Source organism: Pristiophorus japonicus, chromosome 21, assembly GCF_044704955.1.
Source record: "Pristiophorus japonicus isolate sPriJap1 chromosome 21, sPriJap1.hap1, whole genome shotgun sequence".
NCBI lineage: Eukaryota > Metazoa > Chordata > Chondrichthyes > Pristiophoridae > Pristiophorus > Pristiophorus japonicus.
Genome location: NC_091997.1, coordinates 607898 through 633851, shown reverse-complemented (window position 1 = coordinate 633851; position 25954 = coordinate 607898). Strand labels below are relative to the sequence as shown.

The window sequence follows — 25954 nt, the reverse complement described above, 5'->3', positions numbered from 1 at the left end:
GAGAAGCCCTTTCAAGCCACCAGATAATTTTTTTAAAATCTAAGTGCAGCGGCAAGCAGCTCCAGTTGGTCAGAGCAAGGCTCCCTCTGCGGTCTCCCCCTGCACCGGATCAAACTGCAGTCTTTAAATTAACAGAGCTGATTGCAGGATACATGTGGGCCTTATAAGTGATACATGTGAGTGACTCAGCACACAAATGGACACTCAAAATAGTGGATCTCTGCAGCAGCAAAAGGACACTATTAAAAGACAGCTCTTAACAAGTAAAGTTATCCAATTTCTAAGCATAGACGGGCGGCATTTTGTTCAAAAGGTAGCCTCCCTAGTCTTTTCTTTTCCATACCTTTCTCCAGCACCCACCTCCCCCCGCCCTCATTCTTGCTGGGATACAGTTCCACTGCCACCAAATACCCTCCTCTTCACCCAAGTGGACAGTCTTCAGGCACGAGGCCGCGCAATAAATGGCAGTAAACTATTCAACCGTATGCAAGTATGAGGAGGAGGGAATGCCGAGCTCAGTTCTCTTCCCACCCAAAGTCCACACAAATGCACTTTCAAGCAGGATTTAGTGAATAGCCCATAGGAACAGGAATAATGGCAGGTTCCTCTTCCTATCACAGGACACTCGAAACAATTGCAGCACCGCGATCACCTGGCTTAAAAATCAACTTACCCAGCACCTTCCCGTTCCCTTCCCCTTCCACAAACCATACTGCTGTTGCTTTTTGCAGAAAAGCTACTTTTCTGGTGAACTTCCAAAAGGAAAGAAAAAAGAACTTCTTAAGAAATTACTGGGCAGCTTTAAGCACCAGCAGTTGACAAGGCCAGTGACATCATGGTAACACATCTCACAGGCCACGTCACTAAGTCAGAAAGTGAAGCAAGGCTCAAGCAACTTGATTCAACAGTAATCATGGCTCCATTCATTGTAACTAAAATTTCCCAGACCGCGGCCATCATGGTGGCTTGAGGGTGCGTTTTAGCAATGGGTTGTTCCAGGTCTGACTTTGCCTGCACACTTCCCAACACAAGGACCTTGCCTTCGGCTATGTTTGAAATTAAGGCCAGTTGATTTGAAATCACAAAACCGAAATCTGGCTTCAGCCAATTACTTCATACACTAATCTAATTTTTACTGGATCTTGTTAATTAGCTTTAATTAGAATGGCTGTGTGTTAAACTCTACAAAGGGATACTGTCTCTTTAAATAGTAGTATATCGCAATATGTGCTTGACCACCAGGCAGTCTCAAGACTAGCAGCTACAAAAGCCAATTTTGCCATCAGTTAACAAAATACAACAACAAATCCATTGGACAGACAAGAGAGCTTTTAGCACAGAGGTTGTGGTATGTGTGTATGTGTGTCAGATCTACAGAAACTAACAGCTTCAAGGAAGACATCCATTTGTTTTGCTTCTTCAGGTCAATGGCTCAGCAGTTGATCAACCTCTGCCTGAAAATCAATAGAGTAAAAAAATATATTAAAAGGGCAACTGGAAGAGAATCAATTTTTCATTCATTGATTACAAACAATTTATGCACAAACATATGCTATTTTACGTTGTTTTTCCTGCAACTCTTACATTCTACTCAATAGAGCTGTTTATGACACATTTAATCCCTCCTCGTTTCTCTCTCTTTCTTGTGAGTGGTGACTCACACCAGATCTGCTTCTACCAGCACCCACAGCCTTCCTTCACCTAGCCTACTCTGCACATGTGAGCACAGACCACAAGTTGACAAACATTGGAGCCAAAGCTGATCTTACACTCAACAGGGCCTGGCGTTTCCTCTGCATTTGTGAGCAGAGAGACGTGGTTTAAAAGATCACGCAGTTTGGGGTCAGTCCATCAAATGCTTCATTAATCATTGTCCACCCCCCAACTCTGAAATGCAAGTATCTTCCAATTCCGTTTGTTTGGGGATCGCTCAACATTGCGACCAGATGCCGCAGGAATGGAAGTAATTCTTCTGATGTTTAATTGTAACCTTCCGAGTGATCGTTTTTAAAAAATTAGCGTCACTCAGACCGGCTCTAAATGTTCTGTTTCTTTTGAATGAAAAGAATGTCTTGCATTTATATAGTGCCTTTCACAACTTGGGGCGTCCCAAAGTCCAGACTGTGATTCTTCAAAACAAGGACTTTAACAGAGGCTGCAGAAATAATTCATTGGCCGTGAAGAACATTGGTATGTTTCTGAGACTCGATAAGGGTCACGGAAAGGTAAGTTCTTTCCTTGGAATGATATTTTTTCCAGCACTAAATCGATGTCCTATCACAAGAATAAAAAGGAAATAAGCTTGCATTTATATAGTGTCTTTCACCAGATGTCTCAAAGCGCTTTACAGTCAATGAAGTACTTTTTGAAGTGTAGTAACTGTTGTAATGGATTTTTATGGCATGAGTATAAGTCACATTAAAAATGGAAACACTTCCCTGATTGTAGGCTCCTAAACATGCTGTGCATGAATGATGGTTAAATAAGTTGAAACATAAATCTTCATACTTAAAGAAGAAATATATTATGTGTGTTTGGCGCTCTCCCTGAACTCCGATTGTTTACGCTGATTTACGGCCATTGTAAGTTCGGATATTCTAACGCGATTGGAAAGATACTGGACATCGGCAAAATGGGTGCAAGATTGGGCTCATTTTCAGGTCTAACATCCAGGTTGCACCCAAGGAAGAAACTCCAGGCAGAGATGTCTATACATGCATGCTAACAGGGTCACTGGATAGTGATCCGGTTTGGTTACTCTGACTGATTTCCCCCTCTCATCTCCTTCACTCTCTACTGCATCCGCATTGAGGCCAAATGTAGGAACCCCAACCAACTGCAACGCACATTTCTAAATTGGACCTTCTGCAAGGCCAGTGCCTGAGCTGGACTTGAAATGGATTTTGTAGATCAAGTGAAAAGCAGCAGCGAGTGAGAAGTACCTAAAGAGGGAATTGTAGAAGTAACACACTTGATGGCTTATTTGTAAAATTTGATCTCCGTATCAACACAGTCAAAGAACAGATCTGCCATTTCTTCTGGATCAAAGGTCCCTCCGCTAGCCAACATGTTCTTGATAGCTTTCAGTCCTTGTCTCTCGAGGTTCTGCATAGTCTGGTGCAACTTTACACCTTGTTCCTAAAAGTGAACAAACATGTTACAATGGCATACGTCAACAGGATTCAAATAAATGACCTCAGTGTTCTTATCCCAATGCCTCTACTCCCCACCACCCCACACCCCACCCCCCACATGTTTACCCAGCCTTTCAATAGCTTTTTTTTATTGAGAAGCTAAAGTGAAGAGCCAAGGCCCAAAGTACAGACAGCGCCAACGTTGGAAAAGGTAGACAAAGTAAAACAGGATGCAGTGTTTAGGTGATGCCAAATATGGGTTTAAAAGCTTGAGGGTTGTAGAAGGACTGAGGACAATAAAGAGTTCCAAAGTTTTAAGGACTAGGAAATAATTCATTAGAGTAGGAGAGAGTGCAATGAGCCTCGATTCCAACACAGCAAAGATGCAGGGAGGGGGAAGAGCATGTAGAGTGGAGTATTCATGGCTTAAGAATAAAAAGGAGGAATGTCTAAAGGAGTGTCCCCAATAGCAGTGATAAAAGAGAGAAGCGAGTGGGAGAAAGAGTAAGCGAGCACGAGAGAAAGATCAGAATGAGTGGATGTCGGGTTAACAACACTGGTTGGTCCTATTCCAGGAGGTTTCAGCACATGTCCTTCCACCTCCAACCACCCGCCCAATGAATCAGCAGGTTTTTCCCTTCTCCAATACTTTTACAACTAACAAACGAAAGTGTTCCAAGAAAATGAAGAAAACGATATTTTTTAATGCCCCTATGATTTTTGTACTGGGTTACTTGCAGCAGTGTCATGGAGATTAATCTTTAATTCCTGGAGATTCCAGGGCAACCCTGGAGGGTTGGTAACCCTAAGTGGATGTGATGGATACAGGCTTAGTGGGAAGTCTGTGAATGAATTGCAGGGTCTGATGTCAACAGCATGTAACAATAATTAGAACCCACATAAATCTCACAGATGGTCTGCTCAAATGTGGGGACAGTGAAAAAGCCCACAAGTGTTTGCATTTTTCTTCATGCAACTAAGTGGACGGCAAATTCCTTTGAATATAAGCAAACTGTAAATTTGGGAGTGCAGTAAGTACATACAACACCGGCTTAATTAAGCACAATGTAACGAACAGCTTGAGATTGCGGAAGTTTCCACTTAAGTTGTGACAACTTCTGGCAAGCCCCCCACCCCACCCCCACTTCCCCTCCCCCGGTTCCTATAGTTAGATACCAGATTGACTAGTAGCTACGCTGATATTTAAGAACATAAGAATTAGGAACAGGAGTAGGCCACCTAGCCCCTCGAGCCTGCTCCGCCATTCAACAAGATCATGGCTGATCTGGCCATGGACTCAGCTCCACTTACCCGCCCGCTCCCCGTAACCCTTAATTCCCTTATTGGTTAAAAATCTATCTATCTTTGACTTGAAAACATTCAATGAGCTAGCCTCAACTGCTTCCTTGGGCAGAGAATTCCACAGATTCACAACCCTCTGGGAGAAGAAATTCCTTCTCAACTCGGTTTTAAATTGGCTCCCCTGTATTTTGAGGCTGTGCCCCCTAGTTCTAGTCTCCCCGACCAGTGGAAACAACCTCTATGCCTCTATCTTGTCTATCCCTTTCATGATTTTAAATGTTTCTATAAGATCACCCCTCATCCTTCTGAACTCCAACAAGTAAAGACCCAGTCTACTCAATCTATCATCATAAGGTAATCCCCTCATTTCTGGAATCAGCCTAGTGAATCGTCTCTGTACCCCTTCCAAAGCTAGTATATTCTTCCTTAAGTAATGTGACCAAAACTGCACGCAGTACTCCAGGTGCGGCCTTACCAATACCTTATATAGTTGCAGCAGGACCTCCCTGCTTTTGTACTCCATCCCTCTCGCAATGAAGGCCAACATTCCATTCGCCTTCCTGATTACCTGCTGCACCTGCAAACTAACCTTTTAGGATTCATGCACAAGGACCCCGAGGTCCCTCTGCACCACAGCATGTTGTAATTTCTCCCCATTCAAATAATATTCTCTTTTACTGTTTTTTTCCCCAAGGTGGATGACCTCACACTTTCCGACATTGTATTCCATCTGCTAAACCATTCGCTTAACCTATCCAAATCGCCTTGCAGCCTCTCTGTGTCCTCTACACAACCTGCTTTCCCACTAATCTTAGTGTCATCTGCAAATTTTGTTGCACTACACTCTGTCCCCTCTTCCAGGTCATCTATGTATATTGTAAACAGTTGTGGTCCCAGCACCGATCCCTGTGGCACACCACTAACCACCGATTTCCAACCCGAAAAGGATCCATTTATCCCGATTCTCTGCTTTCTGTTCGCCAGCCAATTCTCTATCCATGCTAATACATTTCCTCCGACGCCACGTACCTCTATCTTCTGCAGTAACCTTTTGTGTGGCACCTTATCGAATGCCTTTTGGAAATCTAAATACACCACATCCATCGGTACAGCTCTATCCACCATGCTCGTTATATCCTCAAAGAATTCCAGTAAATTAGTTAAACATGATTTCCCTTTCATGAATCCATGCTGCGTTTGCTTGATTGCACTATTCCTATCTAGATGTCCCGCTATTTCTTCCTTAATGATAGTTTCAAGCATTTTCCCCACTACAGATGTTAAACTAACCGGCCTATAGTTACCTGCCTTTTGCCTGCCCCCTTTTTTAAACAGAGGCGTTACATTAGCTGCTTTCCGATCCGATGGTACCTCCCCAGAGTCCAGAGAATTTTGGTAGATTATAACGAATGCATCTGCTATAACTTCCGCCATCTCTTTTAATACCCTGGGATGCATTTCATCAGGACCAGGGGACTTGTCTACCTTGAGTCCCATTGGCCTGTCCAGCACTACCCCCCTAGTGATAGTGATTGTCTCAAGGTCCTTCCTTCCCACATTCCTGTGGCCTGCAAATTTTGGCATGGTTTTTGTGTCTTCCACGGTGAAGACGGAAGCAAAATAATTGTTTAAGGTCTCAGCCATTTCCACATTTCCCATTATTAAATCCCCCTTTTCATCTTCTAAGGGCCCAACATTTACTTTAGTCACTCTTTTCCATTTTATATATCTGTAAAAGCTTTTATTATCTGTTTTTATGTTTTGCGCAAGTTTACCTTCGTAATCTATCTTCCCTTTCTTTATTGCTTTTTTAGTCATTCTTTGCTGTTGCTTAAAATTTTCCCAATCCTCTAGTTTCCCACTAACCTTGGCCACCTTATACGCATTGGTCTTTGATTTGATACTTTCCTTTATTTCCTTGGTTATCCACGGCTGGTTATCCCTTCTCTTGCCGCCCTTCTTTTTCACTGGAATATATTTTTGTTGTGCACTATGAAAGAGCTCCTTAAAAGTCCTCCACTGTTCCTCAATTGTGCCACCATTTAGTCTTTGTTTCCAGTCTACTTTAGCCAACTCTGCCCTCATCCCACTGTAGTCCCCTTTGTTTTAAGCATAGTATGCTCGTTTCTGACACAACTTCCTCACCCTCAATCTGTATTACAAATTCAACCATACTGTGATCACTCATTCCGAGAGGATCTTTTACTAGGAGATCGTTTATTATTCCTGTCTCATTACACAGGACCAGATCTAAGATGGCTTGCTCCCTTGTAGGTTCTGTTACATACTGTTCTAAGAAACAATCCCGTATGCATTCTATGAATTCCTCCTCCAGGCTACCCCGTGCGATTTGATTTGACCAATCGATATGTAGGTTAAAATCCCCCATGACTACTTTTCACATGCCTCCATTATTCCCTTGATTATTGCCCGCCCCACCGTGAAGTTATTATTTGGGGGCCTATAAACTATGCCGACCAGTGACTTTTTCCCCTTACTATCTCTAATCTCCACCCACAATGATTCAACATTTTGTTCATTGGAGCCAATATCATCTCTCACAACTGCCCTGATATCATTCTTTATTAACAGAGCTACCCCACCTCCTTTCCCTTCTTGCCTATCTTTCTGAATCGTCAGATACCCCTGTATGTTTAATTCCCAGTCTTGACCACCCTGCAACCACGTTTCTGTAATGGCCACCAAATCATACCCATTTGTAATGATTTGTGCCGTCAACTCATTTACTTTATTTTGAATGCTGCGTGCATTTAGGTAGAGTGTTTTCATCCTAGTTTTTAAACCATGATTTTTAGTTTTGACCCCTCCTGCAGCCCCTTTATATTCAGTGGCCCTTTTTATTTCTTACCTTGGGTTTCTCTGCCCTCCACTTTTACTCATCTCCTTTCTGTCTTTTGTTTTTGTCTCCTTTTTGTTTCCCTCTGTCTCCCTGTATTGGTTCCCATCCCCCTGCCATATTAGTTTAACTCCTCCCCAACAGCACTAGCAAACACTCCCCCTAGGACATTGGTTCCGGTCCTGCCCAAGTGCAGACCGTCCGGTTTGTACTGGTCCCACCTCCCCCAGAACCGGTTCCAATGCCCCAGGAATTTGAATCCCTCCCTGCTGCACCACTTCTCATTTACCAACTTTGGGCAGATTATCCCATTACCGAGTGGATGCCCAAAGCCATCATCAGTCCAGTTAACATCACCTCCGAGGAGTTATTCTTTCCCGAATGAAGAGCCTCAATACCTGCGCACTATCCATTGTGGCTTTGGCCTGCTGGTGTGCCTTGTACAGTTCATGCCTACGGTCCGGTTTGCTCTGGAACCGAGGATGCTTCCTTACTGGATCCTCAGCACCATAACTCGGAGAAATTGCCATTGGCACTGGCGTTACATCATCGATGAAGATGAAGGGTTTGAAGACAGATCTATTGATAAAAGATAGAGATTTTTAGAAAAAAATCAGATGTGCAGAGGGGCAGAGGGGCAGAGAGAGACCATGCAATGGTATCACTAAACTGAATCAAACAGTGCTTTCTCTGCCTCCACCTCCCCCCATACACAAGTTTTACAAACTTTTCCCTCCTGCGCACACACAAAATATATCATCCGGTCAGCTCACATGCTGTAAATATGCTAAGCAAACTGGGAAATAAATTCAATGATACATTTCTGCCCGTGCAGTTTTTACTCATTTTTAAAAGCAAAATTTTACTTCAAGGCCATGACGATGAGAGGTGTAACGGTGCGGAGCAGCAAATTGGTCAGATATTGGATAAAATAGCAGATTGTCCCTTTAGCAGAATCCTTCAGTGCTACACTTTAATATACTGGTAATAAGATGCTACCCTGAGAAAATGTTCACTGTAATCCAAAATTCAACTGCCCGTGTCCTAACTCGCAACAAGTCCCACTCGCCCATCACCCCTGTGCTCGCTGATCTATACTGGCTTCCAGTTAAGCAACGCCTCGATTTCAAAATTCTCATCCTTGTTTTCAAATCCCTATATGGCCTCGCCCCTCCCCATCTCTGTAATCTTCCCCCCCTCCCCCCCCAGAGATGTCTGCACTCCTCAAATTCTGCCCTTTTGACCATCCCTGATTATAATCAGTCAACCATTGGTGGCCGTGCCTTCAGTTGCCTGGGCCCTAAGCTCTGGAACTCCCTCCCTAAACCTCTCCAACTTTCTATCCTCCTTCAAGACGTTCCTTAAAACCTACCTCTTTGACCAAGCTTTTGGTCACCTGACCTAATTTCTACTTATGTGGCTCGGTGTCAAATTCTTTATCTCATAATACTCCTCTGAAGCGCCTTGGGACGTTTCATTACGTTAAAGGCGCCATATATAAATACAAGTTGTTGTTGTAAGCACAATATACTGGTAAAGGAAACTGTTTCGGAGAGTGTGTTTACCAACGTTGGTTAACTGACCTCGAAGGGTCAGGGGTCGCTGTAAAGAAATGCACGCAGGGTAAACTGTCATCCTGAGGTAAGATGGACACCATACTGCCTGTGGTACAGAAGGCACCCGAGTCCATGCAGATTCCACTCTCCTTATCGCGTAGGATGTCCATGATCGTCTCAGCTTGGATGCTACCTGCTTTGATGCAATAAAAAATTATTATAGAATGATAATTTTATGTTTCCTGAAGACTTCTAGATCACAGGGTCTTCCTTACGTAATATTTAGGTCTGTTATGTATTAATTGATGGAGATCAATTGCTGTGATTAATAAATAACTCCCATTATCATTGTATCATGCTCTTCACTACCAGCACAACATGGCTGCAATGTGTCTTAGCTACAGGATGCACCACAGCAACTCACCAAGGCTTCTTCGATCTGTGACCTCCATCACCTCGGAGGACAAGGGCAGCAGGTGCATGAGAACACCCCCCATCATCTCCAAGTTTCCCTCCAAGTCACATACCATCCCGACTTGGAAATACATTGTGGTCACTGGGTCAAAATCCTGGAATTCCCTACCCAATAGCACTGTGGAAGTACCTTCACCACACGGACTGCAGTGAATCAAGAAGGTGACTCACCATCACCTTCTCAAGGGCAACTAGGGATGGGCAATAAATGCGACCCTTGTTAACAACACCCATATCCATAGAATTAATTTAAAAAATGCGACTACCAGGATGGTGATAGGTGAACTAAATGGAGCATGGTCTTTTACGTCCCATGTTCCAATGGGACATCAGAAAATATGCAGCAGAGATTTGCTTCTAGCATTCTGCCAACTGTCCACTAGATCAGGAAGAGCAGACTACAGAAACTTATTCTGTTTTTTTAACCCCACTACTTTCAACTGTTAGGCAGTTCTCAGAGTTGGTTCTGTACAGCCTCATGGCTTTGCTAATACAGCAAATTTGATCTCTAATTCTCTCGCAAAATACTGCAAATTAAATTGAAAAAAGTGCTCAGGAAAAAAGTTATTTAAACTCTCCGCACTCTCTCGTTATGGTCATTTTTCTTCCCTCCTCTCCTGGAGGCTTTGACCTTTGCTGGGATAAGGTTCCATGGGCACTGACGGCCCTCTGGTCCCTCATCCAACTGACCATTCTTCAGGTGCTAGGGTGTTGTCTGGCTATTCCACTGTGGAGATCATCACAACGGAGTGCAATCCTGCCTTCACTCAAAGTGCAGACAGGTCCATTTACCAGCTGGAGCCAATGCACAATAAACAGGAATGGAAACCCTGGGTGATTTTCCTTTGCATAACCCAAGGGTGCTGTGGACAATTGTCATGCCCCAATTGAGATTAATCAGTTAACCTTGTGGTCTGTATAGACAGCGTTACATGCCTTTGCCTATTGTCCCATCAGGGAGCTTCCCCTCTACCACCAGAAGACAAACATGAGCAAGCGAGGATAGCTCACCTGCTGATTTTTCTCTCACTTGGAGGTGAAGAATTTTATATAGCAGCTTTCACCACCTCAGGACACCGCAAAGCACTTTAATGAAGAACTTTTGAAGTGTAGTTACTGTTATTATGTAGAAAAAATGGCTCAGTATAGTCAGCAGTCTGATCAGGTCACAATTTGCCTCAAGGAAAATCACAGGCATAACATTCTAATTCTGCCGCTCTGCAATATAAAAACTTGGGAGTACCAATAATTGTATTTCCCTAAGACCAGCAAAAGCCCGTTTTCCCTTACCCTGTCTGGCGATTCTAAAACATTATTCACCTTCTTGTTTACGAAGTAGCTCCTTGCCTCCACAGTAACGAACCTTTGCAGCCTCCATTCTGACTGGTGGATTAGTTGGAGAGAAAATCTGGGAGAAGTTGAACTCACCCTCACCACTCCACCATCCCTGACTCTGGGCATAGCTTCGGAGGCCAGGGTGCTCAACACTGATCTCTGTGGTGATGGTCAGCTGATTGGAGATATTCTTTGCACCTTCTGTTAAATATAAAGGACATGGAATATAAAGATTCTGGGTACACTCTTTGTGGAAGTGTACAGGCTGTGCTTCTGAATCATTCTGGCTCAATTCATTTTTTCCACCTCCAATTCTGTCCTCAATTATGCTGCCGTACATTTGCATAGGTACCAACTGCCCTCTGGTTAGTCATTCAAGTGGCTAATCCTTCACATGTCATTGCAGTGATTCTATCACCATAGACAAAGAGAAAGCGCCCACTTCCCCAGAGTGCAATCTATTGGGCAAACCTGCTCTCTGCCCCTCTCCTCCCCCCACCCACAACACCCCACCTCCACCAGCTGTTGTGCAATTTCCAGTCTCTGGAAGTTCTGACATTGAGTGAGCTATTCATTCATTAGAGACATCACGGCTATCCTGATCTTGTCTATACATATGCACCTTCCAGCATGGATAGCTAGTTAGCAATCAGGAGTGGATCTCTGTCCGATTTTTCTCCTCATACCCAAGCGGTACTAAAGCCAATTCTATTGTTCCTCTGGCCGAGATCAGCTAACTCAACAAAGGGCAGGCAGCAAGTTTAACACTTTCAGGATTCACTGCCATATAAAATTTTAACAACAGAGCCTTTGGGAGAGCTAGCCCTACCATAATTAATAGGACCAAGTCAGTACAGTGATTGTATCACCATAGAGAGAGAGGAAGCACCACTTCCTCAGAGTGTAATTTAGTGGGCATTTAGAGAAGGGCAGAGATCTCGTGAATTCGAATTCCACCCTAAATTGTGACAACCCATCCCTCTGCCCCCTGACCCTGTGCAATTTCAGGGCTCCGGAAGTTCTAATACACAAGAGTGAAGACAACTGTTCTTGCACAACATTGTTACCCAATATTATCAGTAGCAGACATGCCAGGAATAGCAATTCAAATGGACCCATTCAGATGGATGATCTCACTGTAGTGAAATATCCCAGTATCACTTTGCGAAATTTGTATATCTAGGTAAATGATTTCTGTACATGCAAGTTGTGATCAAGAAGAACTGCTCTAGTATCTCCTATCTGCTACAAGCTGGACAGGATATGGAAAACAAGGAAATCTTTTTGCAAACCAAACTCAGTTTGCATGAAACTTCGATACTACTGGAACAATTTTACCCCATGGTAGCCAAACAGTGAAATCACAGGGCAGAATTAAGCAAATATTGTTACTGTCAGTAATGGCTCTTCTAAGACCCAATCTATAGGCATTTCTAGACTCTATAGAGGCTTAGAAAAAAACAAAATAAACCTGAACTGAGCAACATGGTATTGGGCCAAATCACCAAGTACCTCCCAGCCTCTCTCTTGTCTACAATCAAGTAATGTGTCACCTCTGGGTGGTTCAGACATGTAAAGAAATGACAGAATGCAAAGATTGCTACGATTATGTAGAGGGACCAGACCGAGAATATATTGTATTATGGAGGATACTGGGACCAAGACACTTAAGCTTTATAGAAGCGATATAACATGCCTCCTGATATAAAAGGTTGGCATAGTTTTAATCAGTTATGAGTCAGTCACTGATCCGATAGTGGGAATCATACTTTGTAAGTTACTTTTTGGAAAAGTGGCTAGAAGAGACATCACATAACCATGTGGCAGTTTTGGTATCAAAGATGAGTTATTTGTTAGTGAAATGTATTGGAGTTTTACTTTGGTACAGCAATGACTAGAAGTCCCCATAATTTGGGACTTGCAGACCATAGTGCTGTGACATCCTTAACACTGCACCATTAACAGAACACACAATAACTACAATATGCTTTTCAATCTTTTTACACAGTTGACCTGTAATTTGCTGAGCAGCCCAGTAGCTCCCAGATGTCTCCAGTACCCAAGCCTCTTTTCTGTCCACAATCAGAAATGTGTTATGGTAGACGAATGCTTCTGGGGCCTCCTTGCAGTTCCCACCCTGGCCATACTGCTCCACCAGGGAGGTAATAACATCCAGGGCCTCTTTTGCAGTGGAACCTCTCTCCAGTCCAAGCCTAACAAAGGAATGGGAAATAGTATCATTTATATTAAAATAGGAAGCAACTACAATCTACACCATGCACAGTAACAGCAAGGAAAATTGTTTGGCAAACCTTTCTTCAGAGAGAAAGAAGAAGAAGCGTGTATACAGGTATCAGGTTCGTTATAATGTCGCATACAAATACTCCAGTGAGGCCTTTTGATCCAGATTACATTATTGTGATGTATTTAAAAACAAAATTCAAAAAGCTTGTCCAACACTTTTATCATCAGGTAGATTAACAGATGAATGCTTAACAAGAATGATATTTATATAGCACCTTTCACAACCTCAGGATGTCCCAAATTGCTTCCCTCTGTCTATTTTAACACAGGTGTTAACTCATTTATTTTAAATGATTTAATGTCTGCACTAAAGTAACAGATAAAGGAATTTCACATGATATATTTAGGGTACAAGAACGTAAGAATTAGGAGCAGGAGTAAGCAATATGGACCCTCGAGCCTGCTCGGCCATTCAATCTTCTACCTCAACTCTACTTTCCTGCACTATCCCCATACCCTTAATATTCAAAAATCTGTCGATCTCTGTCTTGAATATACTCAAGGACTGAGCCTCCACGGCCCTTAGGGGTAGAGAATTCCAGAGATTCAGCACTGTGACCCCTTGTTCTAGATTCCCCAACCAGAGGAAACATCCTCCCTGCATCTACCGTGTCAAGCCCTGTAAGAATTGTGTACGTTTCAATGAGATCACCTCTCAGTCTTCTAAACTCTAGAGAATATCGGCCTAGTCTGCTCAATCTCTCCTCATAGGACAATCCCCCCCCATCTCAGGAATCAGTTTGGTGAACCTTCGTTGCACTCCCTCTACGGCAATTATATCCTTTCTTAGGTAAGGAGACCAAAACTGTGCACAATACTCCAGGTGCGGTCTCACCAGGCCCCTATATAATTGCAATAAGATGTCTTTACTCTTATACTGGTTTGGTAGCCCAGTGGTTATGTTACTGGACTAGCAACCCAGCATACATAAGAAATAATCCTATCATGCCATGTTGTGAAATTGAATTCAATAAATCTGAAAAAAATCAAGCTACCAGATTGTTGTACAAACTCAACTGGTTCACTAATGTTCTTCAGGAAGGGAACTTACACCCCTACCCTGTCTGGTCTATACGTGACTCCATTCCCACACTACATGGCTGACTCTCAATGCCCCCAGTTCAACCAGGGATAGAAAAAACTGGCTTGCGAAAGTTGCCTGCATCCCAAGAAAAAAAACAATCACCAATAGTTATTTCTAAGCATTTCCTGTTTTCAGTAATAAAGGATATATATCAAAAGCCAATGGTGCCAACGATTCTGAGATGGAACCTCCCACTGTCAGGGAGCATCACATAAAGTTGTTGAGCTCAAAACTGAAGCTTGGTCAGTTTCGGAGTTCAAAGGTCACGGGTTAAGTTCAAATTTAAACCCATCAATGGGAATCAATCGTGCCAAGCTCCAGAAGTTCAAACACATTAAAGCTGGCACAAGTTTATTCCAGTGATTTTAAAACATTTATTTTTAATGGAAAAATTGATCTGCACCTTAATTAATATTTAACACTCTAATGACATGAGTGCAAAGCAACACAAAATAGAAAGGAAGTTTCTACCTGACGAGGTCCATTCCAAGCAGCGCTTCCTTCTCACTGATGGGCTCTTTGGTCCACACGGCCTCATTGCCAATGCAGACACCACGCTTGTTGGCTCCCATTTCTGCTCCCCACAACCAGGCCGGCCGGCTGAGTATTACTGCGTACGTTTTCTCAACCTGCTCGATTTCAATGTATGTGCACTATTCAATAAAAAAAAATTGAAATATGATCTATAACAAATATAGTCCGTTCTTCCAAAATGGGCACTCAAGGGAGGGGAGGGGGGAGGGGGAAGAGGGGGGTGAGAAGTATACTTATTTGAATTGCAATATGCCAACCTACTGCAAAGCAGGGTGCCATGGTACCTTCCAGAAGCTAATGGGGTGGTTTAATCGAGTGGTTTTAAGATGATTAAAGTATCTTATCAGGGAGATAGAAACAAATTCCTCTGGTGGAGCAATCCAGAACAAGGGGGTATAACAAAGTTAGAGCTAGGCCATTCAGGGGTGATGTCAGTAAACACTTCTTCACACAAAGGGTATTGGAAATCTGAAAGTCGCTTCCCTCCCCCCACCCTGAAAAAAATGTTGAGGCTAGGTCAATTGACAAATTACGAAATTGAGATGGATAGATTTTTATTAGATAAGGGGACTAAGGGTTATGGAATCAAGGCAGGTAAATTGAGCCGAGATACAGATCAGCCGCAATCGAATTGAATCTTAGAACAGGCTCGAGAGGCTGAATGGCCCACTCCTGTTCCTGTGTATTAAGGAACTTAATAGAGGGAGTACTATCTGGGTTGTTTTTTCTGCTGCACACAGTTATACATTCACTGCAGTGTTTTGGAAACTTGCATGACTGTTGCATCATACTGTCCAAGAAGGAAGGTAGCCACATGGACAAATAGAAGTCCCTTGTACAATTCTGTTGCCATGAAAGAAAAAACACACCCATGTTTTTCCATCCTTCCATGGATATTCTGGTGTCTCTCGACATTGAATTTGAAGCTGGGTTTCATTGTGAACTCTACAGACATTCCAACTCAGTTACTCCCAGTGATTGGGGTGGGGACATTCACAATTTCTTTTTCCACAGAACAACCCAGAATATCCACAGGATTTAAACTCCTGTACAACAGGATGGAACAGCTGCACAAATATCACATTATAACAAGGGGCATTTTAAGTGGTTTCTCAATTAGTAAAGAAGCCTTGAACAATTGCCAGAAAAAATGGTACATAGAAAACGCAATCGTGTAACAAAGACAGTATTGAACTTGAGATCTCAATTAACAGGGAGCCATTGATATACATCAAAGCCTAGAAAATACTGTAAGTGATATATTGTACGGATGTTTAATGTGGTTGCTGCAAATTCCTCTCTCTGCTATTTTAACAGTGTAGTTGGCCTAAATGGATTAATACCTCCATTAAACTAGTCGGGAGAGAAATTTTAAATAAACATGTTAAGATCTAGCAGCTCAAAACTGAGCATCCATGAGGCACTGTGGGCCATCAGCAACAGCAGAACTGTATTCCACCATAATCTGTAACCTCATGGCCCGGCATATCCCTCACTTTACCATTACTATCAAGCAGGGGAACAGCCTTGGTTCAATGAGGAGTGCAGAGATGTTATGTATTTAACCCTTGCAACCTATATCACACCACCACCAGAGGGCCTACCTGTTGGAGTCCCAAGGGATCCCAGCATCCCTTGGGAGCACTGTAAATAAGGCGGCCACCCACACGGTACCTGAACTCTGGAGTCTTATTAAAGGAGCTAAGGTCACACTTACTCATTGCTCACAGTACTCAGCTTCATCCTTTATTATGAGCTTATCAATTGGCGACGAGATAATGAACAACCGCGCGAAAATGCAAAGAACAGTTGGTATCCTGGAGAAGTTCTCAGAAGAGGACGATTGGGAGGCCTTTGTGGAGAGACTCGACCAATACTTCATGGCCAACGAGTTGGAAGAGGACGAGAACGCTGCCAAATGAGGGGTGATCCTCCTTACTGTCTGAGGGGCAACAACCTATGGCCTCACAAAGAATCTTCTAGCTCCAGTAAAACCAACAACTAAATCCTACGAAGAATTGTGTACGCTGGTCCTGGAGCACCTAAATCCTAAAGAAAGCGTTTTGATGGCGAGGTATCGGTTCCACACGTGTCAACGATCAGAGGGCCAGGAAGTGGCGAGCTACATCACCGAACTAAGGCGCCTCGCAGGACACTGCGAATTTGATGGATTCCTAGAACAAATGCTGAGACACATTTTTGTGCTTGGCATTGGCCATAGAAACATAGAAAATAGGTGCAGGAGTAGGCCATTCGGCCCTTCGAGCCGACCTCAGATGACCCAGATTCCACCATCCATCGTTAATGCGAGGCAGTTAACACATTGTTGGCGTTGGAGGTGATCGGCCCCATCAATGCCGCTTCAAGCACTATGTGCAACGGTTGCAGAACAATGGGACACCTCCAGCAAATGTGCAGGCGAGCTGCAAACCCTGCAAACCACCACATTGCAGAGCAAGATCGATCCAATGTGGATCAGGCTGAATTGGAGACTCGAACCGAGGAGGCACAAGTGTATGGGGTACACACCTTTACCATGAAATATCCACCAATAATGTTAAAAGTTGAACTGAACGGAATTCCAGTATCCATGGAACTGGACACGGGGGCAAGTCAGTCCATAATGAGCAAAAAGGCCTTCGACAGGCTGTGGTGCAACAAGGCACATAGGCCCAAGCTCAGCCCCATTCACACCAAACTAAGAACTTACACCAAGGAACTGATCACTGTAATTGGCGGTGCAGAAGTCAAAATCTCCTAAGATGGAGCAGTGCATGAACGCCCACTGTGGATTGTGCCAGGGGATGGCCCCATACTGTTTGGCAGAAGCTGGCTGGGAAAAAGCCGCTGGAACTGGGACGACATCCAAGCGCTTTCATCCATCGATGACGCCTCATGTGCCCAGGTTCTGAGCAGAATTCCATCGTTGTTCGAGCCAGGCATTGGAACCTTCTCGGGGGCGAAAGTGCAGATCCATTTGGTTCCTGGTACGCGACCCATCCACCACAAGGCACGGGTGGTACCGTATATGATGCGAGAGAAAGTGGAAATTGAGCTGGACAGGCTGCAGAGAGAAGGCATCATCGCGCTGGTGGAATTCAACAAGTGGGCCAGTCCGATTGTCCTGGTACTTAAAAGTGATGGCACGGTCAGAATTTGTGGGGACTATAAAGTAACAATTAACCGTTTTTCGCTACAGGATCAGTACCCGCTACCCAAGGCAGACGACCTATTTGCGACCCTGGCTGGAGGGAAGACGTTCACCAAGTTGGATCTGGAGGAATCTTCGAAAGGCCTCACCTGCATTAACACGCACAAAAGTCTGTTCATCTATAACAGATGCCCATTCGGGATTCGATCAGCCGCGGCAATCTTCTAACAGAACATGGAGAGCCTGCTAAAGTCAGTCCCTCACACCGTGGTTTTCCAGGACGACATACTGGTTACAGGTCGGGACACCATTGAACACTTGAAGAATCTGGAAGAGGTTCTTAGTCGGTTAGATCGCGTGGGACTCGGGTTGAAACGCTCGAAGTGTGTTTTCCTGGCGCCGGAGGTCGAGTTCTTGGGAAGAAGAATCGCAGCACACGGCATCAGACCCACCAATGCCAAGACGGAGGCCATCAAGAACACGCCGAGACCACAGAATGTGACGGATCTGTGGTTGTTCCTGGGACTCCTCAACTATTTCAGTAATTTCCTACCCGGGTTAAGCACCCTGCTAGAACCCCTACATGTGCTACTGCACAAGGGAGACAACTGGGTATGGGGGAATTCGCAAGAGGCTGCCTTTGAGAAAGCCAGAAATCTGTTGTGTTCAAACAAACTGCTTGTCCTTTTTAACCCATGTAAACGATTAGTGCTAGCTTGCGATACGTCGTCATACAGGGTCAGGTGTGTGTGTTATAATAGGCTAACGAATCAGGGGTTTTGCAACCGGTCGCTTATGCGTCCAGGAGTCTGTCCAAGGCCGAAAGGACCTACAGCATGATTGAAAAAGAGGCTCTGGCGTGCGTTTACGGGGTGAAAAAAATGCACCAGTAATTGTTTGACCTCAAGTTTAAGCTTGAAACTGACCACAAGCCGCTCATATCGCTGTTCTCTGAGAGCAAAGGGATTAACACCAATGTCTCTGCCCGAATCCAAAGATGGGCGCTCACGCTGTCAGCATACAACTATGTAACCCGCCACAGACCGGGCAAAGAGAACTGCACTGATGCTCTCAGTCGGCTACCATTGCCCACTACCGGGGTGGAAATGGCACAGCCTGCGGACTTGGTAATGGATGCATTTGAAAACAAAAAGTCACCCGTTACGGCCCGCCAGATCAGGACCTGGACCAGCCAGGATCCTTTACTGTCCTTGGTTAAAAAAAACTGTGTCCTCCATGGGAGCTGGTCCAGCGTCCCAGCGGAGATGCAGGAGGCGATTAAGCCGTTCCACAGGCCCAAAGACGAAATGTCCTTGCAGGTGGACTGTCTGTTGTGGGGTAATTGTGTGGTCTTGCCCAAGAAAGGCAGAGAAACATTCATTTGTGACCTACACAGCACCCACCCAGGCATTGTAATGATGAAAGCTATAGCCAGATCCCATGTATGGTGGCCTGGCATCGACTCAGATTTAGAGTCATGAGTGCGCCAGTGCAACACTTACTCTCAGCTGAGCAATGCACCCAGAGAGGCACCGCTAAGTTTCTGGTCGTGGCCCTCCAAACCGTGGTCGAGGATCCATGTGGTTCCCCCAGCCGAGCTGCTCATGAAAAGGGCGCTCAAAACAAGGCCCTCCCTTGTCCAACCTGATCTCCATGATCACATGGAGGGCAGGCGGCATCAACAAAGCATGTACCATGACCGTGTAAATTTGTCACACGATATTGAGGTCAATGATCCTGTGTTTGTACTCAATTATGGACATGGTCCCAAATGGCTCGCTGGCACAGTCATAGCCAAAGAAGGGAGTAAGGTATTTCCGGTCAAATTGGCCAATGGACTAACGTGCAGACCTAATCAAATTGCGGTTCACCAACAGATACGAACAACCCGAAGAAGACACCACCAACTTTGACCCTCCAACACACACACAAGTGGCAACCGACATCATGGTTGACCACGAAGCTGAACTCACCAACCCCAGCAGCCCGGCAAGGCCGGCTGCCCAGCAGCCCAGTGAAGAATTAACCAACTCATCCACATTTGTACCGAGACGATCGACAAGGGAGCAAAAAGCCCCAGATCGTCTCACCCTGTAAATAAGTGTACTATTAACTTTACAAGGCAGTGATGTTATGTATTTAACCCTTGGCAACCTGTATCACACCACCACCAGAGGGCCTACCTATTGGAGTCCCAAGGGATGCTGGGATCAGGAGAAGGCATCATAGACAGGGCTAAGCGATCCCACAATCAACGGATCAGATCAAAGCTCTGCAGTCCTGCCACATCCAGTCGTGAATGCTGGTGGACCATTAAACAAATGGACGAGGAGGCTCCATGAATATCCCCATCATCAATGTTGGTGGAGCCCAGCATGTGAGTGCAAATGATAAGGCTGAAGCATTTGCAACCATCTTCAACCAGAAGTGCCGAGTGGATGATCTATAATGGCCTCCTTCTCAGGTCCCCACCATCACAGAAGCCAGTCTTCAGCCAATTCGATTCACTCCACGTGATATCAAGAAACGGCTGAGCGCACTGGGTACAGCAAAGGTTATGGGCCCCGACAACATCCCGTTGTCATGCTGAAGACTTGTGCTCCAGGACTAGCTGTACCTCTAGCCAAACTGTTCCAGCTTAGCTACAACAGTGGCATCTACCCGACAATGCGGAAAATTACTTGGGTTTGTCCCGTCCACAAAAAGCAGGATAAATCCAATCCGACTAAATTACCGCCCCATCAGTCTACTCTCAATCATCAGAAAAATGATGGAAGGTATTGTCGACAGTGCTATCGAGCGACACTTACTCACCAGTAACCTGCTCACCGATGCTCAATTTGGGTTGCACCAGGACCACTCGGCTCCAGACCTCATTACAGCCTTGGTCCAAACATGGACACAAGATCTGAATTCCAGAGGTGAGGTGAGAGTGACTGCCCATGATATATATCAAGGCAGCATTTGACTGAGTGTGGCATCAAGAAGCCCTAGTTAAACTGAAGTCAATCGGAATCAGGGGTAACTCTCCACTGGCTGGAGTTATACCTAGCACAAAGGAAGATGGTTGTGGCTATTGGAGGTCAATCATCTCAGCCCCAGGACATCGCTGCAGGAGTTCCTCAGGGCAATGTCCTAGACCCAACCATCAATGCTGCTTCATCAATGACCTTCCCTCCTTCATAAAGGTCAGAAGTGGGGATGTTTGCTGATGATTACATAGTGTTCAGTTCCATTCACAACTGCTCAGATAATGAAACAGCTCATGACCAAATGCTGCAAGACCTGGATGACATTCAGGCTGATAAGTGACAAGTAACATTCACGCCAAGCAATGACCATCTCCAACAAGTGAGAATCTAACCACCTCCCCTCGACATTCAACGGTATTACCATCATCGGGTTCCCCACCATCAACATCCTGGGTGTTACCATTGACCAGAAACTGTCTCACCTCCTGGCTCCCAAAGCCTTTCCACCATCTACAAGGCACACTTGCCTGGATGAGTGCAACTCCAACAACACTCTAGAAACTCAACACCATTCAGGATAAAGCTGCCCATTTGATTGGCATCCCATTCACCATGTTAAACATTCACTCCCTCCACCATCGGTGTACGTGGCTACAGTGTGTACCATCTACAAGATGCACTGCAGCATCTCCCAAACCCATGACCTTTACCACCTAGAAGGACAAGGGCAGCAGGCACATGGGAGCACCATCACCTGAAAGTTCCCCTCCAAGATACACACCATCCTGACTTGGAAATATATTACCGTTCCTTCATCATCTCTGGGTGAAAATCTTGGAACTCCCTCCCTAACTGCACTGTGGGAGCACCTTCACCACACGGACTGCAGCGGTTCAAGGCGGCAGCTCACCACCACCTTCTCAAGGGCAATTAGGAATGGGCAATAAATGCCAGCCTTGCCAGCGGCGCCACATCCCAGGAATGAAAATATTCATGCAGTACTGTGGCTCATCGCAACTTCCGGGGTTGTATCAGGTAATTCTGTATCAGAGAATGTTACGAGAGATTGTATGCATCTGGATACTAGATGATGACATAAGATTTTGAAACTAAATTTAAGCAATAACATTATTTTAGCAACTTGAAAAAGCCATTAGACTCAACAAATATTTCTCAAGTCCATCTGTTTGCATCTATATCCCACCTTGTTTCAAAAATGCATTTGTCTCTTGAACTTATTTATACTGTGTACTGGCAAAATGATGGTAGACACCAAATGCCCACCCATATACATTCCCTACCCATGTGCCCTACACACGCAATGCCCCACACCTTCTCTCAAATCCCTGTCAAGCCAATTGTGATTCCAGACAATAAATTTGAACAAAACTATCTCATTCTCAATTTTTTTTCCAAACTGGGTAACAACAAAAACTTTTAGCTCTCACAGCCCTCCAGCCAAGGAAACTGGCACTGGCAAGTCTGCAAAGACTTCTCTCTTTCTACTTTACTTTTGTCTCCCTCCCCTCCCGCACCACCTGAAATATTAATCCTACCTTTCTCTCTCCACAGATGCCACCTGGCCTGCTGAGTGTTTCCAGCATGTTGTGTTTTTATTTATAATCAATAAACTACTGTTCAGATTCCATATAAGAACATAAGAAATAGGAGCAGGAGTAGGCCATACGGCCCCTCGAGCCTGCTCCGCCATTCAATATCATGGACTCAGCTCCACTTCCCCGCCCGTTCCCCATAACCCCTTATCCCCCTACCTTATAAGAATATTTATGTCTTAAATTTATTCAATGTCCCAGCTTCCACAGCTCTCTGAGGCAACGAATTCCACAGATTGACAACCCTCAGAAGAAATTCCTCCTCATCTCTGTTTTAAATGGGCGGCCCATTATTCTAAGGTCATGCCCTCTAGTTCTAGTCTCCCCCATCAGTGGAAATATCCTCTCTGCATCTACCTTGTCAAGCCCCCTCATAATCTTATACGTTTCGATAAGATCACCTCTCATTCTTCTGGATTCCATTAAGTAGAGGCCCAACCTACTCAACCTTTCTTCACAAGTCAACCCCCTCATCCCCGGAATCAACCGAGTGAACCTTCTCTGAACTGCCTCCAAAGCAAGTATATAATTTCGTAAATATGGAAACCAAAAACTGCACGCAGTATTCCAGGTGTGGCAAGGCCCTAAGCTCTGGGCCTGGGAACTATGGAACTGGCTAATCTAATGCTGCGGTTCAAACCCAACGCCCAGTCTCTTACCTCCACCTTGGAGCCTGATGCATGCACAGTTGCAGGAAAGTAAACCACTTCCTGAACCTCATCCCGTGGTCTGTCAGAGTTCTTCCCAAAAATCACCTCTTTCTGTTCAGTGGCCGGTGGAAGAGCAACAAAGCAGTCACAGGAAGTAGGAGCACAAACCGTGCTGGCAGCCATTCTGTGGGGCAGAGAGGCATCACACTAACAACAACTTGTATTTATATAGCTCCTTTAACGTGGCAAAAATTCCCAAGGCACTTCACAGGAGTGTTATAAAAGTAAATTTGACACTGCGCTGGATAAGATGACCAGCAGTTTATTCAAAGAGGTAGGTTTTAAGGTATGTCTTAAAGGAGAAAAGAGAGGGAGAGGGGCAGGGAGGTTTAGGCAGGAAATTCCAGAGCTTAGGTTCTTGGCAGCTGAAGTCATGACCACCAACGGGAAGCAATTACAATCAGGGATGCTCAAGAGGCCAGAATTGGAGGAGCGCAGATATCTCGGGGGGTTGTGGGACTGGAGGAGATTACAGAGATAGGGAGGGGCAAGGCCATGGAGGGATTTGAAAACAAGAATAAAGTCAGTATTACATGCATACATAGTATTTACAGCACATAAAGGCTCAAGCACCTGCCTACTCCTCCAAGTCACACACCATCCAAACTTGGGCATATATCACCGTTCCTTCATTGTCGCTAGGTCAAAATCCTGGAACTCCCTCCCTGACAGCACTGTGGGAGTACCTTCACCACATGGACTCCAGCAGTTCAAGGCAGCGGCTCACCGCCACCTTCTCAAGAGCAACAAATACCAGCCTTGCCAGCGATGCCCACATCCAGAGAATGATTAAAATAAACTCACCGTTTACTTTTATTAATCCAAGGGCAAAGTTGCCATATCCATTTATTTTGAAAATTTATACTAAATGAACTTTTATCTTTCCCAATGGGCTAATATAGTTTCAGTACTAAGATATTCAGTCCAGAAGCTCCTTGGTCTAATGCCTGGTATGACTGAATTGGCCAAGGCAGCAGTAATGGTTCTATAATTGGCCTCAGTGCCACAGACTTAAAGGGAAAACAATTGAGTCAGCCTTCCAGCTTCTGATTCTTATCCAACAACCCCCGCTGAAAATGTGCACATGGACAGGATCAAGTGTGATACCCCCTGCAGTTGTTCAGCCTACTGACCCTCATGTTCAAGGCTCAAGCATGGAGAATGGTTACTTGGCTGGGGTGCATGGGGGCACATGGGGAACTCTATCACAGTACAAGCAATGGTATCGACATTATTGCAACACAGACTGTGCCATCACACCACAATGTTTGAAAACAGGTTCCTTTTCAATTAAGAAATGAAATAAAATGAGCGTTACTCTCTTTAAAAAAGGGGTGTCTATAAACAGAACAGCAAGGGACCTAGACAGACCTCGCCCACTTTAAACACAGTGTACGAAAGAATGAATTTACATTTATATAGCACCTTTCACGACCTCAGGGTGTTCCAAGGCACTTTACAGCCAATGAAGTACTTTCGGAGTGTAATCACTGTGGTAATGTCGGGAATCGAGGCAACCCAAGTTGCGCAAAGCAAGATCCCACAAACAGCAATGTGATAATGACCAGATAATCTGTTTTAGATTGAGGCATAATTATTGGTTAGGGAACGGGGAAGAATTCCCCTGCTCTTCTTCGAAATAATGCCATGGGATCTTTCACATCCACCCAAGAGGACAGACAGGGCCTCGCATTCATCCGAGAGACACCACCTCCCCCAGCGCTCCGCTCCCCTAAGCACTGCACTGGAGTGTCAGCCTAGATTACGTGCTCAAGTTTCTGGAGTGGGACTTGAACCCGAGACCTTCCAATTCAAGAGGCGAGAATGTGACCCACTGGGCCACGGCTGACCAGATGATGAAATGATTTTTCTCCAACAGACTATGACCGGAAGTGTGATTATCATTATTAAATGGTTAGTGAGAGATGTGTGTCAGTTTCACCGGGCCCAATCTGTCTGTCGCTGCCGATGGGATCACAATGTTTCAACTCGTGGTCTTTAGCCCGAATTCTACCAGTGAGGGAAAAAATTGCAATTAAACCGACAGGACCTCAGGGAGGGGAAAACTCGTGCAAAAAGAGTGAGATGTGAAGCAACAGCCGGGCCCTGCAGATCCGCTTTGGGCGGAGTCCCATGCACCTTACAATGACAACGCAACTCGCCCCTGCAGGGCTAGCGGCGCTGCCCGTGCCTGCCAGCCGCATTTAGCAATGCGAGATTAGTGAGGCAGAAATGCTCACCCCCTTACCGCAACTGATCTTCCCCCCTGCACCTTACCTCGGTTAACAAGTCCCAGCACTGCTCAGACTGAGCTGAGATCAGTGTCTGCCTCTTTGGAGGGTCAGCTGACAGTCAAACACGCTGTGGGTAGTAAGGTTAACCCTTCAGTGTCTGTGAGAGGAGGACTGCAGTCCAGGATATCAATAGAGACACACAGATCAGTGCACCTCCCTCTCCGAGCAAGACGCCACGCCGCCTGCCAACAAAAATATATCACGGCGCCTTTCCACATATTTTGTCTCTTAACCCTTTAGTCTCCAAATCTATCTCAGTATCTCCGTTCCACTCCCACTGTCCTGGGCCTCTTGCACTGTTCCAAGGAAGCTCGACGTAAGCTTAAGGAACAGCACCTCATCTTTCCATTCGGCACTTTACAGCCTTCTGGACTCAACATCGAGTTCAACAATTTCAGACCATAACCTCTGCCCCTATGTTTCCACAGGACAGTTGTTGGTGATTCTGCCGTTCCCATTTACACCTCGTCTCGACTCATCTTCTGTTTCTTTGTCATCTCCTTTTGCTTTGTACATTCATATCTTTTGCCCTTTAATCACTCCTGCCGGAGGGTGGAGACCCTATCACAGACCTGCCCCTTTGTTCTTTCCTCCCCTCCCACTTTTCCCTGTCCCTGCACTTGCTTAAAATCTG

The 25954-nt window shown here is 45.0% G+C and overlaps 1 protein-coding gene across 3 annotated transcripts; it reads right to left on the bottom strand.

Moving 5' to 3' along the window:
* LOC139233756 (secernin-2-like) lies at positions 1 to 25954 on the bottom strand. Of its 3 annotated transcripts, none has more exons than XM_070864232.1 (9): positions 25304 to 25954; positions 22976 to 23150; positions 14518 to 14699; positions 12672 to 12871; positions 10644 to 10859; positions 8877 to 9042; positions 7692 to 7872; positions 2943 to 3138; positions 1 to 1454 (listed from the first exon to the last, which is right to left on the bottom strand). In XM_070864232.1, exons 2-8 carry the CDS (start codon positions 23147 to 23149, stop codon positions 2980 to 2982), a joined length of 1278 nt encoding a protein of 425 aa, XP_070720333.1. In that variant the 5' UTR covers position 23150; positions 25304 to 25954; the 3' UTR covers positions 1 to 1454; positions 2943 to 2979. The 3 variants fall into 3 exon arrangements, with proteins under 3 accessions (XP_070720333.1, XP_070720331.1, XP_070720332.1); XM_070864230.1 differs by having other exon boundaries at positions 8877 to 9045; positions 25304 to 25951; XM_070864231.1 differs by lacking the exon at positions 25304 to 25954 and adding an exon at positions 23600 to 23626 and having other exon boundaries at positions 8877 to 9045.